Source organism: Fusarium solani (genome assembly GCF_023522795.1).
Source record: "Fusarium solani strain SB1 chromosome Unknown bctg00000010, whole genome shotgun sequence".
NCBI lineage: Eukaryota > Fungi > Ascomycota > Sordariomycetes > Hypocreales > Nectriaceae > Fusarium > Fusarium solani.
In genome coordinates, this window is record NW_027072147.1 from 80,472 (window position 1) to 93,263 (window position 12,792).

General features: G+C 44.5%; 2 protein-coding genes across 2 annotated transcripts; one reads left to right on the forward strand and one right to left on the reverse strand.

Moving 5' to 3' along the window:
- Positions 1 to 9,044: 9,044 nt before the first annotated feature.
- MRS44_014069 (uncharacterized protein) lies at positions 9,045 to 9,743 on the forward strand (the record flags this gene model as incomplete). Its single annotated transcript, XM_046277999.2, has 3 exons — positions 9,045 to 9,201; positions 9,288 to 9,540; positions 9,599 to 9,743. The coding sequence occupies 3 exons, from the start codon at positions 9,045 to 9,047 to the stop codon at positions 9,741 to 9,743; spliced, it is 555 nt and encodes a 184-aa protein (XP_046123814.1).
- A 768-nt stretch (positions 9,744 to 10,511) lies between these two features.
- Positions 10,512 to 11,756, reverse strand: MRS44_014070 (uncharacterized protein; the record flags this gene model as incomplete). Its single annotated transcript, XM_065618258.1, has 5 exons — positions 10,512 to 10,637; positions 10,691 to 10,720; positions 10,774 to 11,183; positions 11,337 to 11,577; positions 11,640 to 11,756. 5 exons carry the CDS (start codon positions 11,754 to 11,756, stop codon positions 10,512 to 10,514), a joined length of 924 nt encoding a protein of 307 aa, XP_065474330.1.
- Between the last annotated feature and the right edge of the window lie 1,036 nt (positions 11,757 to 12,792).

Consider the following 12,792-nt stretch of genomic DNA (forward strand, 5'->3'; position numbering starts at 1 on the left):
GGAAGAGCCATGCAGCTATGCTGAAAGCCGCGGTCAAGGCCTGCCGAGTAAAGAAACCGAGCAAATCCTTGAACTATTTCACTTCTTGAGATCTGAACCCGAGAACCAAGCCCTCGATAGCCTGCGAATTATTCGATCCCACAGCGATATTAAAACGGTTTTGTCTATAGTACAAGCGGGCAGGAGTCAGGAACGTGGTCTTCGCGGACGAGGATGGCCTCCTATATCCACAAGACATCTAGGGCTGGAGTACGAGCTCATTGCAAGGAACCCAGTGGCCTTCCCGCCGCTGCAGCCCCTGGAGTCTAGTATCATCAAGTCAGTCATGCGCTGAGACATCTTCCCGAGATCGGTATCATGTCTATATGTTACCACAGGCCGTCTTGACTCCAGGCTTACGGGGCCCCATAGGGACACGCCTAGGCGCGCCTCCACTCGCGAACGCGTAGGCGTGCAGATTATGTCAGCCCTCAATTTGGCTTAAACCCCACAGTCGCAGTTTTCAGGGGCTCCGTCTGTTGCTGCCACTGCTAAATATAACTATAGTCTCTAAGAGCGGGTTTCCGCTATGGCCTAAGCAATATTTCCTAATAATATATTCTCGCCGGAGGGTATATATAATTTACGTAAGGCTTTACTCGTAGCTATTAATAAATAAGTAGCACCTAGAGGATATATATTTATAACTAGGAGATCTTTGCGATTAACTAATAGTAGGCAAATTATTATATATATATATAATTAGTAGTGTTATTTACCTAGCGCCTTAAAAGATCGCTAGCGTAAGACTACTATATAAGGAACTAATTATTAGTTCTTAATTATTGCGAAGGAATCCCTAGATAAGGCGACTTAGTCTTTAAGGCATTGTCTAGATAGCTGATTTTCCTTATATAACCACGAGCTAAGCTAGTATAAATCGGCTTATCTAGTCTATTAGTAGCTCTTTAATATAGATAAGTTAATAATTAGCCGCCTTATAAATGCCAGAGTAACGCTAAAGGATATTAGGATTTATATCTATTAGAACTTAAATATTATTATAACCTAGTAAGATATCTATAATTATATCATAGATATTAAATAAGAGCTATATAAGGGATAAAGCATTATATATGCCTTTGCTAACTAGCTAGATAAGGAAGGGTTTTAGAGCCGGATATAGCTTAATTTAGATAACTAAGTTATAGCTATGTTATTCGCTCACCTAGAGTTATTAACATACCTCTAGGCTTATCTAGACCTACTTTTCCTCGACTATATATATAAGATAAATAAATATAAGATGCTATTGCTTAATATAATTAGTATTAATGCCTATTAGTAATTATTTTATATCGCCTTTATATTTCTTAGTAGCGAGACTAAGTAGGACTACCTATAGGTCTTAGACTAGCTTAGGTCCCTATATAAACTCTATAATATAAGGCTTTTATTTATTATCTTAATAGACCGCGATAAGGCTTATATAAATGCCATAGAGATTTATTTCTTATCTTTAATTTCTCTTTTATGCCTATAGTATATAAATAAGGTAGTTCTCTGCTATTACTAGCTGATATTTATGCGCTACTAATAAGGATTAGAGGCCTATTAGTAAGGCCTAAGTAATTAAAGTAAGTTTTTTAATTACTAGCACTTAATTATAAAGTTACTAGATAAAAAGGCCTTTAATTAGCGCGTATAAGAGCTTAAAAGGCGCTACTTATTATAATATATTAAAGAGGTTAGCTATATTAAGGCTAATTAGCTTAATTTATATAAGGAAAAGCTAATAAAGGCTTAGGTTAATTAATACCCTTATTTTAGTAATATAGTTACCTCGCGGGTTAAGGGTATCTATAGGCTCTTTAAGAGCCACCTTAAGAAATCTATATTAGATCTCTTTAAGGCTTAGAGGGCTATAAAGTATGCGCTCCTTAATTAATTAGCCGAACTATGATCTAACTAAGTGAGCTAGTAAATAAGAATACTAATTAAGCTCTCTAGATTACTATATAGTGCTATATATAGCTAGGTATCTTATAAAGCTTTACGTAAAGTTAAAGAATAGCGGAAGCTGCTCTTAAAAGAAAACCTACCTAGTTATACTAATATATTCTTTTGATCTTATAGCCTCCCTTGCGCCTATACTCTTAAGGCTCTATAAGAATAAGGTTAAGCCCTTCGCTTAGAGTATTTTTATATATATTAGCACCTTAATCGCTATAGTATTTATTAGTTACTATTAGAGCCTCGGCATTAACCTAATTAAATAGCCGCTGGCTCGACTACTAGTAGACCGCAATTAAGTACCTAGAGAGAGCTAAGTGCATTTGAGGTAGTTTAGGTAATAGTACGGCCAAAGGCATAACCTAAATGTAGCAGATGCCACCAAGTAGGTCATAGAATGACTTTAAAGGCATGCCCTTAGCGATACGAGGAACTTTTATAGTCGTTAGTATCGTCGGCGCATATAGGGGCAATGCTAGCGGCGTTGCCGTCGGCATTATTAGGGCAGGTATGACCAGTGCCGATGATATCTTTATTAGCACTATCTTTGCAGGCAGGGGAAGCTCTAAGACCAATGTCTTCAGGGTCATCAGGGCAGGCAAGGCCAATCAGGGATAGTGCTAGCTGCATTGTTGTTAGTATCGACAACACAGACAGTACAGTGCCGGCAGTAGTGATGCATTTTTCTATACACGTACATACGTACGTACTGTATTTTAGGTAGCTGTACGTATGTATAACTTTTCTATACGTACAAAACTGTACCATACAAATTTCCTCCTTCCTTTTTAGGCAATAGTTAAGTACGAGCATTCATACAGTCCTGGTCTCCTGTCACTCTAGTCTCCAACCACTGATTCCACTTCAGTATAACCCCCAATATATCACCTGTCGACTACAAGACACCTTCCCACTTGAAATCTCTATTGGCAGAGGCCATCACACTATCCATCCAGACCTTCTTACCCTGCGCATTCATAAACAACTCGAGGTACGAATCTTTAAGTTCTAGCTAGTCCTTCTCCTTAAGATCCGCCTAGCGCTTTTTATGCGCGTACTTCTAATCCTTAAGGCGATCTAATACGCGATTATTCATAAAAATGAAGGCCTGTATGTCCGCGTGCATAGGGGTAAGGCGATTTTGAGCTTTCATGTGTATGAAACTAATAGCAGAGAAACTTCGTTCTAAAGGTACGGAGTTTGCAAGCGTGTTCATTACCTTCACAGCTACTCTAGCCAGAGTCGAGCCTTGGTTGAGGAGGCACTGCCACGCTATTACTGGCCTGAAGCCATCGTCGTATATAGCGCTGTGCTTATTAAATAAGCCATCTGGGCCGCCTATATGCATTTGGAAGTATGTGAATTCGGAGAGGGCATGGTGATACTCGTTGTCATTTTCTAGCTGTTTCTGCAAATATTCTTATACGCGTATAAAGACACTAGGCAGAAGTTTCAAGTTTAGGCCGGTTATATTAGGCCGGAGGGCATTAGCGATCTAATATATATTGTATGTTTGCTTATTAAGCCTAGCTTTGAATATAGCGTTAATATCGTCCCACGGAATATTAGGAAACTGATCAGCCTCTCTTATCTTAGCCTATTTGCTTTTAATTTATAGCTAGCGATTTATAACATATGTAATTCCCGCCCTATTAGCCTTAGAAACGTGTTGAAAGTCGTTCACCGGTTTTAGCACGGCGATTGTAGCCTTGAGTTCTAGCTAGAAGCTGCTATCTTTGATGATCTGAACCGCTTTGGGCAGGAGAACGGGGCAATCTTGAGATCGCAACTCATCCCATATATCTTTTTAAACAGACTAGTCTCTAGCAGGATCTCAAGAACAGAGGAGGGAGAAGAAAGAATTATACTAGGAACCCCAACGCGTAATTATATTATTCAGAATAAGCAGGTTAGCATATTGATTTCTTAGTCGTAGCTAATAATTCACCGGTACCTTTTAATTAGCGCGCGAGTTACTCTATTTTACCTTATGCGCTGGCACATTCTTAATCTTTGTAATTATAATTTAAACCATAAGAAGAATACGAGTAGGGTATTGATATTATTAAAGAGATCCTCGAAGAAGGGAAGAAAAAGAATATCTTTAATTAGAAGCTAAAGGCCATGAGAATCACATAGAGAGAAGTTAATATATGAGAACTCTGGGAATCCCCCTAGCAGGTCGTGTATAAAGCGCATCGTATTTTCGGTATCCGTATAGATAGAATTAATCCTGGAGAGATCGCCGCCGCATAGTTATTGCATTTCTCCCTAGATTAGCCGCACCTAGTTCTCTGCCGTGTGCTATTTGTCTCCTGTGTTAAGTGTTTTCTAGTAGAAGGCTAGGCCGCCTGGTACCTATACCGAGATATTAATGATCCTGTGGCCCGAGATATTATTGGAGGCGTCAAATATGATGTTGAACTATTTCGAGCTGGTAATACGTTTAAAAACCTCGTTATAGATTTCCTAATAGAACTCGGGAAGAATTCGCGTGATGACGGCATAGCTAGGGGGCTTCTAGCTAGGCTTGATGCGAGTGAAGAAATAACGCTAATGACGGCTCTCGAAGAGGCTGAAGGGGCGACCGCCGGCGATTATAGCAGCGGCGGCATTATAGGTGAAACTGCGGCTCTCGTCCTGAGAGATATGCTGAATTCCGACCTTAGTTATCTTCTTTTGTATAGCTTCAGAATATGAGGGAAGATAGCCGGCGTTATCTCGAGCTTGGCGCTCTTATCGCTGCTTAGCTTGCCATTTGTTACACGCAGCGAGGTGCTCTTTCGGCCTCCCAATAGAGGTCGCTGTAAACTCCTTCTGGCAGTGACGGCATCTATATCGCTTACTTTTCTTATAGTTAGAGCGGCTAAGGTCAATAAACTGTCGCTAAACGAAGGCAGCGTTAGCTTTGATGGGCGGTATCTTTTTGACGATACCCTCATTGAGGGAGAATTGCAGAGATTTTGTACAGCTCCGTACTTGTACGATGGGACCCATAAATTACCGTGTTAGGAACATTGTGGGTCTTATCGTACGTACGTAGTACACGTACGTATATTTTCGTTTTGTACGTACGTGTTGATACAGGCGTAGATAGAGAAGCCGAAGTTCTTAAGCTTCTCGTACCCATCGAGAGACCACATAAAGTTAGGCCCAGGAACCTAGAAGTTCTTCCGGTGCTTCTAATCAGCAAGGCGTCTTTGCTCGGCCCGCTTCTTCCACTCTAGGTTTATTTAATACTCACGATATAATATATTCTAGCCGACAAAGACGCCGGCATAGATATAGACGTAATAGTATAGATACCCCCTGCTAAATCCTCTAATGCTTAAAGACTAATAGTCGTCTTAGAAGAAGAACTCTCTTACTTTTTAAATAGCCTCTTATCATTTAGCTAGATCTTAGAAGCGCTGCTTTATGCTATACTTTAAATAATACTCCTATATAGTTCGCTTAGAGATCTCGATGCCGCGTCGCTTAAGATTATAGACGATAAAAGTATTATTATATTTATATCGGTAGAAGTAGCCTTTAATTAGCTCGACGAAGGTATTAGTATTAATCTTTAAGTAAAGGGAGGAGTACTCCTAGGCACCTTATTCTACTAACCTCCTTTTTAGGGTTCTAACGTTAAGTATATGCCTATTATCGCGGAGATAGGCACATATAGTATTAATAGATAGTCCTTCTCGCTGCTACTTAAGGATTAAGTCCTTAATGCGCTCTAAGTCCTTATAGGGCCTCAGTATTATACGAGACATAGACTAGGGGGTTGAGATCATAGTAGAGGTCAGAGTTTATACCTCCTTCTAAGGCTTCTAGCTATAATATCCTAGCCCCTCTAAAGCGGCATTATTAGAGCTTCGGCGCCAATAGAATAATATTAGCACCGCTTGGTATAGCATTAGCTCTGCTATAATAAAAACAGTGCGCTATCATATTAATACTATAACCCTATATAAAAACGCCTAAAGCCTACGTGCGAAATAGCTCTGGTCATTTTCGTATATGGTTTTATCACCTATGTGGTAATGTGCGACCGTACTTCCCCGCTCGCTATGCCCTCTAGGGTCAAGGGCGATGAGGCTCTTCATGAATCAGATATCAGATTAATCCCTCACTTACGGAGTCAATTCTGCCTTATTTTTGTGTCGCATATCATCACTAGGTTTATGCGACTAGATATGAAACGCGGCCCATATCTTGGGGTCGTGTATCCTGTTTCACATCCAGTTTGTCGTATCAGGACCCCAATCCTAACACGAGCTTAAATAGCTATGCCCGAACACATGGCTATTCAATGTCTTTGTTCTTCAGATAATTCTCATCAATTGACTGGTGCCATCCATCAATGATCCCTATGGAGCCAATTGTCTGACATTTTGACATTTAAAACAGTCGTACATATCTCGTGATAGTGACGATGGTATTGGAATCGAAAGATCCTAATTTGCAAGCGACGCCAAGGCTCAAACGCGGCCCAAAGCCAAAGCCGCCTTCAAAGCGCAAATCAAAGCCATTTTCCCCGCTTAAGAGGAAAGAGGAAACACACTCTCACGAGAAGAAGGTACGGGTGCTGCTTTTTCTCATCAATCATCGCATTTACGACCCAAATGCAAACAGCCGGGGCTCTCAGCGTAGCCAACTTATTAATAGCTATCGCCAACCATATCTTTCTGAGGCGGCAAAGTGGTTCTTAGTAAAGAAACAGACTATCCACGAGTAGTAGAAGCAAAGGGATAAGATCCTTAGTATTACTCCCAAAGAGACCACTTAGAGGCCAAAGTGGCCAGAGCTTAAAGATAAGTTATTCAGACGCTTTATTTAACGCCGACCAGAGAAGAAAATCATTACGGTCTCTTAGTTCCAGACCACAGCTAAGCACCTTTTTAGAGAACTCTATCTAGAACACGAGTAGCTTTTTAGATTCTCAAATAGATAGTTCCTAAACTTTAAGAAAAGATACCGCATCATTAAACGCCGCATTACTAACTAAGCCTAGAAGACCCCTAAGGAATATTATGCTATTGTTAATAGCTTCTTATGTTTTTTACGCCGAAACACGCAAAGAAAAACGCCTCCATCGCCAGAAGTGCCCCCTAAGTTCCCACCTCGGCCATACGAGAAGATCCCTGATATCCTTGACTCCCCGCAACGCCGCTTTTATAATAACTGCATCCTCAACGTCGATGAGACTCCAGTACCATTCGAGTATCTTAATGGTTTAACATATGCGTTATCGGGCGAGAAGACAGTGTCAGGGAAGACCAATAGGAGCGGCTAGAGCAAGAGAAAAGGCATACTTATTCTCCTAATCTTCGCTAATAGATTTAGCTAGCTAAAACCAAAGCTAATCTTCGAGGGAGCTAAGCCACCAAAGGGGAAGATCCTATAGAGAGAGGGGCATCTTTATTATCTAAGAGTCATAGTTAAGCTTAACCCAACAGCCTATAATAATAAGAAGCTATTCCTGAAGTGGTTAAACGAGGAGGTTATCCCCTATAAAAGGCCATATAGGGAATTTATGCTTATTATAGATATGGCTAGCTTTTATAAGACTAAAAACGTTATAATGCTATTAGGCTAGTCAAAGATTCTCCTAGCTATGATCCCTCCTAGCTATACAAGTCTTCTTTAGCCTCTCGACGTATTAATTAACAAGCTATTTAAGCAGTGGTTATAACAATTTGTAGATAAATAGATAGCTAAGAGAGATAACAACCCGGTCCGTAGTTCTAAACCATGGACTACCACTGAGAAACAAGTCATAATAACACACATCGTGGCCAAGGTGTGGGAATAGCTCTAGGAATAGCCTAAGATGGTTAAGAAGGCATTTTATAGTTGCGGAATTAGCCTATAGCCCGATAGAAGCGAGGAGAATTTAATCAGCATTAAAGACATTAGGAAGGAAGAGATTAACTTTACTAACTGGGAGACTACATTAAATCCCGCCGAGGGAGAGCATTAATACCAAGAGGTCGCTGGTATGTACGATAGAGAGGAACTAGGGCTTCTAGAAGACAACCTCATCGAGTTACTAACGTCTCTTTCTATAGAGGAATTAGCGCGAATAGCCTATAAGAGGGGACTAACTATCGATCACATAAGGAATAACATCGGGGAGGAACTTATACGTCGGCTTGTGGATATATCTATATCTTCTCAAGGCGAAGAACCCTTAGAAACAGAGGTATCATTATCGCTAGGGACTCCCATGCCGGATTAGTAATACAGTCTGACTAATGGAAGACCACATATAGATACTATTAATAAAGCCGGCTGTATTGAGAGGCATGCTAAAGAGGCGTTTTTTATAGGCTATTGAGGCATTGTTTTATGAGCTTTAAACAGAGGGATTAAAGTCGGATAATGCCAAGTACGCCTTTCCTAATTAGGTAAGGCAAGCGAGGAACTTAGCGTAGTTCCACTTTGCCAAGCGTCCGAATTTCTCGAGTTTCTACGGTAGATGGCGTCTGCAGTGGATATTTCAACCCAACAAGATAAATCCCATGCATGGCCCGGACCAAACATGTTGCCGTCTGACGTTTGACTGGTGCTGCAGCCGCCGCCAAGGGAGTGACCTCATTAAGCACAAGAGAGAGATAAAAGCTTCATGGCTGTGGCTTAGATACAAATTTAATAACAAGCTTGGGAGCTTCCAGCTTCAGCTCCAGCTAAATAAACCACAAGACACATTTCTACAAGCAGGCAAGGCAGATTTTCTACTCATCGTTCAGCTGAATGAGCAACTAACGTTAGTCGATAAAACCAAATAGACTCATGATATCTTAAAAAGCTTGGCATGGTTTGCAAGACTCCAATGATGGCCCCTGTCACTGCGGATCCCTGCCACGGCAGAGATAGCTTTTCCCCTTCAGCTCTGCGCTCTTGGCGCGTGCTGCAACGGTCCTTGGGCGCCTATTGCTGCATCTTCAGTGGGAGCATAAGAAGAGGGGAGTCCCCCTCCCCGTGGGACACACAGTAGTAGAGAGTAGCAATCCAGAACACCATCTTTGTCTCCCAAGTAAACCATCAACTAACACATCGCCATGTCTATCACAACTACCTCTGCCCACGGCCTCACGGCCACTGGCGTCCCCAAGATGCCCTTCTGGCTCACCATCCTCCGCGTCGTAGCCCTCGTCCTGTCTCTCGGCGTCCTCATCGCTGCCGCCTACCATCTCTCTCGGCTGGAGCCAGTACTACGTCGGCTCCAACCCCACCGGCTTCCTCATCTTTGACGCAAGTCGCACCCACTTATCCTCTTATATCTCCAACTAACATTCTATCAGTCCATCTTCACATTCCTCGTCCTTGGGGGCTGCTGGCTGCAGAGCTCTTTGCGCCTCACATGTACCTCTGCCTCCTCTTTGTCGGCGCCCTCATTCTCGACGCCATCTTCTGGCTCTCTGCCTGGACGTGGGCTGCTTCGTGGACTTCCCGGTACTACTCCTACTACAACGCTGCCGGCTTTGATCTGTATGCGGAGCTGCAGGCCTGGGTTGCCTCGATGCTTGCCGGCAGTGTTCTGGGCGCTTTCACTTGGTGAGTTTCTTTGTCTCTCTTCTCGCTGCCATCGTGAAATGAAACTGACTGTCAAAAGGGTCGTCATCATCGTCATCACCGTCTTCTTTGTCAAGGCTTGCATGGATTCTCCCCAAGAGTCTTCCTTCTCGCCCAGGGCCCCGGCCGACCCCGAGATGGGCCAGCCCAAGTACGAGGGTACTTCTCAGCCCCAGTATGCCTAGTTGGACAGACCAAGCTGCTGCTTTGAGAAAATCAGTGGGCTACGCAGGGAGGTGAAGCAAAAGGAATACTATGATACCCTGGGTCTATGACCCCTGTAATGGCTTTGACAGGGCTTGGTTGGTGATGGGTGTAATTGTGAGTGACAGTTCTGCTTTTCAATGCGTTGATTTGCCTGTAAAGGCCCTGGTTCTAGATACCTTACATGAGTTTACACAATCCGGTTTCTCCGTACGCCTCTGCTATCTGCCCTGATGTAAACGTAAAAGGAATGTGAGAGACGAGAAATGATTAGAAAGACGAAAAAGAAGAAAAGAACCAGAAAAACAAAGACAAGTCCAACGACCTCGATCGCTATAGCGTCGCTTATAATGAAAAGTAGTGGTCAAGCCAACCGTAAATTCCCGTCCATTATATAACCCTTGGTCTGACTGTGCTCCTGCTGTCTTGCCCATGGTGGCTTAGTATAGGGGAAAACTCCGCCGTGGTGCAAACGGTCTGGTACGAGTGAAACAAGAAGCACGGGGCCAACTACCAGCAGACAAGGGAACCTCTGTGCTTCTTCAATGACCAGCCAGATGAAGATAGAGCAACCTTTCGTCTCCATCTCCACCAACAACAATAGGAGCATGTTCACATGGAGTTGTTGGTAAAGGTGTTGTTCCAGTTTTCGTCAACCATCGAAGACAGTTCCTCAGCAGGCGCATTCTAGCCGGCCGCCGCAACTTGTCCGGGTTGCTGGCTGAACTGTTGCTGGAAATGCTCCATGACTAGGTGCTGCTGCTAGGCCATGGCTTCCTAAGGGCCTGAAGCGCGGCAGTGTCACTTGCTTCGAGCTCAGCCCCCAGCCGCGCGACTTCCTTGGCCTTGGCCTCCTTGTCCTTTTGCATGTGCCTCTGGGGTTAATACTTAACATGGGATGTTTGAGGGTGGAATATACCCAACTTACGTTACTCTTCGTAGTGCGGGTTGACTGTCTCTGCGACTTGTTCTCGGTAGAGTCCTCGGACCTCTTTTGGTCCCCTCGCTTACTCGTTGCTCAACAACAGACAAGATGGCGTTCTTCAATGCTTCAGGGCGGTTACCGAACTCGTTGGGTTGATCCCTAAGAATAATAGCGCGAAGCTTCCACCAAATAAGCTTCGCCTCTCGATCATTCAAGAGTCGTCGGCTTTGATCGATGACCTCGTTCCGATGCTCTCTCGTCGCCTTGGCCACAAGGTGATTTCTATCCTTGTCAAGTATTTTACCCTTTTCTAAGATTTGCTTATTCTTGGCTCGAAGAATCTCGGCCAGTCGAGGGTCGTCTTCGGGGATCTCATAGGGGGCCTCGGGCAGGGGCTTGGCTGCCATCTCTTTTAGCTGAGACGGAGGGAGAACGGGAGGATTGACTTCCTGACGAGCGAGCTCATAGTCAATAGAGGCAATTATCTTCTTATAGTCTGCCTTAGACTTCACGTCCGATATGGTCAAGCCGGCCTTCTCGAAGGGGTAGCCGGCGATCTCTCAAGCAGAGAAAACGGGCTGGCGTTTCTTGGGACGAGGATCAGGGGTGACGTTATCGCCAGTCGTTTGGCCAGAGCGAGCCGGCTCACATTGCGAGAGACCGGGGTCAACAGTGACGTTATCAGCGGAGTGAACTGACTCACATTGGGTGAGGCGGGGATCAAGGCTGAAGCTTTCACCCATCTGCTGACCCGAAGGAACTGGCTCGCATTGCGTGAGACGAGGATCGATAGTAAGGTTTCCGTTCATTGTAGCTTCCATCGGGGCGCCAGAGTTGGCGGCTATAGGAGCGTTCGAAAAGTTGAAGGTGTTTGAAAGAGCGAGGGTAAACTGCGCAGGCGTAGCAGTGTTGGGGTTGGTACGACATAACGTCTCTTGTGGGCAGGAATCACTAGGCCTGGCTCAACCTCGCTGAGTTCGTCGGCAGCCAAGAACTGGTACTGAGGCTGCGGACCGACAGTGCTCAGGTCGTAAGACCGCTTGCCCTTGGGCAGCCGCAGCGAGTTCATGGTAGCAGGAGCGCAAAGTGGTGACAAGAATGTGCGGTGCAGATGGCCACGATAATAAGGAATAGGCTCTAGACGACGGCTATGGGGTAGAAAGGGTTAAGGATGTGGAGAGTGGTAGAAAGGAAATGATGTGAGGAATCGGGATGGTGAATCTCGAGTCGCTGTGGTGACGATACCGCACAACGACGCGAAGGAAGAGGAATAAATACGCGCGTATAATCAAGAGATGCAGCGGCGTGTCTAGGAATCAAAATAGCTTGTAGATAGAATCAACAAGTCCCAAGATACGAAGATGAAGATTGTAGGAGGGCAAGTGGTGATGATGTTTAGTGGAAGTGGAGGTGGAGGACGATGCAGAGGAGGAGAAGAGAGGCGAGGCTCGTGCAGTGCAGTGCAAGAAATACAACAGACGTGCCGCGCTTCTCCATCCGCGATCGAGGTGAATGCTCCAAAATCCCAACGACAGAAAGCCTCCCTCCAGTAAACGACCCCAGGGCAGCAACCGGTCTACAGTGCCAGACGGGAGCCCCCTATATGCACTGGAGGTGGATCACTAAATGCCACTGATCAGGCCTCGCACACGACCTCAGCCGCATCTTCTTCCTCGGACTGCAGTTCAGACAGGTCCATGGGCATCTATAGCTGCATTCCCTCATCCTTGACTCATTCGTCGTCAACTATCAAGGTATGTAGTCCCCAAGCCGCACTCCGTGGTAGTCCCCGAGTTGAATGACAAATGGGCTGTCAAACGAAGGGTCGCCAGGGGGTGCACAAGGACATAGTATGACTTTCTCAACACTCATGCACAACCTGTTTCTCTCGAGGTCTGCCTGATGCAGACAGAGCCTTTTATTTTTCCCTTTTGCAAGTCACACGAGGAAATGATACTGTTGGCATTTCCCCCTGGCTGACACTTCTCCCAGCGTCACGCGGACACGCAGAAAACACCACCGCCAAGGCCGAGCTCGCTCGTCATAAGCCCACTACGCTCTTTCCAACGTCGAAGTCTTCATTCATTCTTTGCTAATTTGTAAAT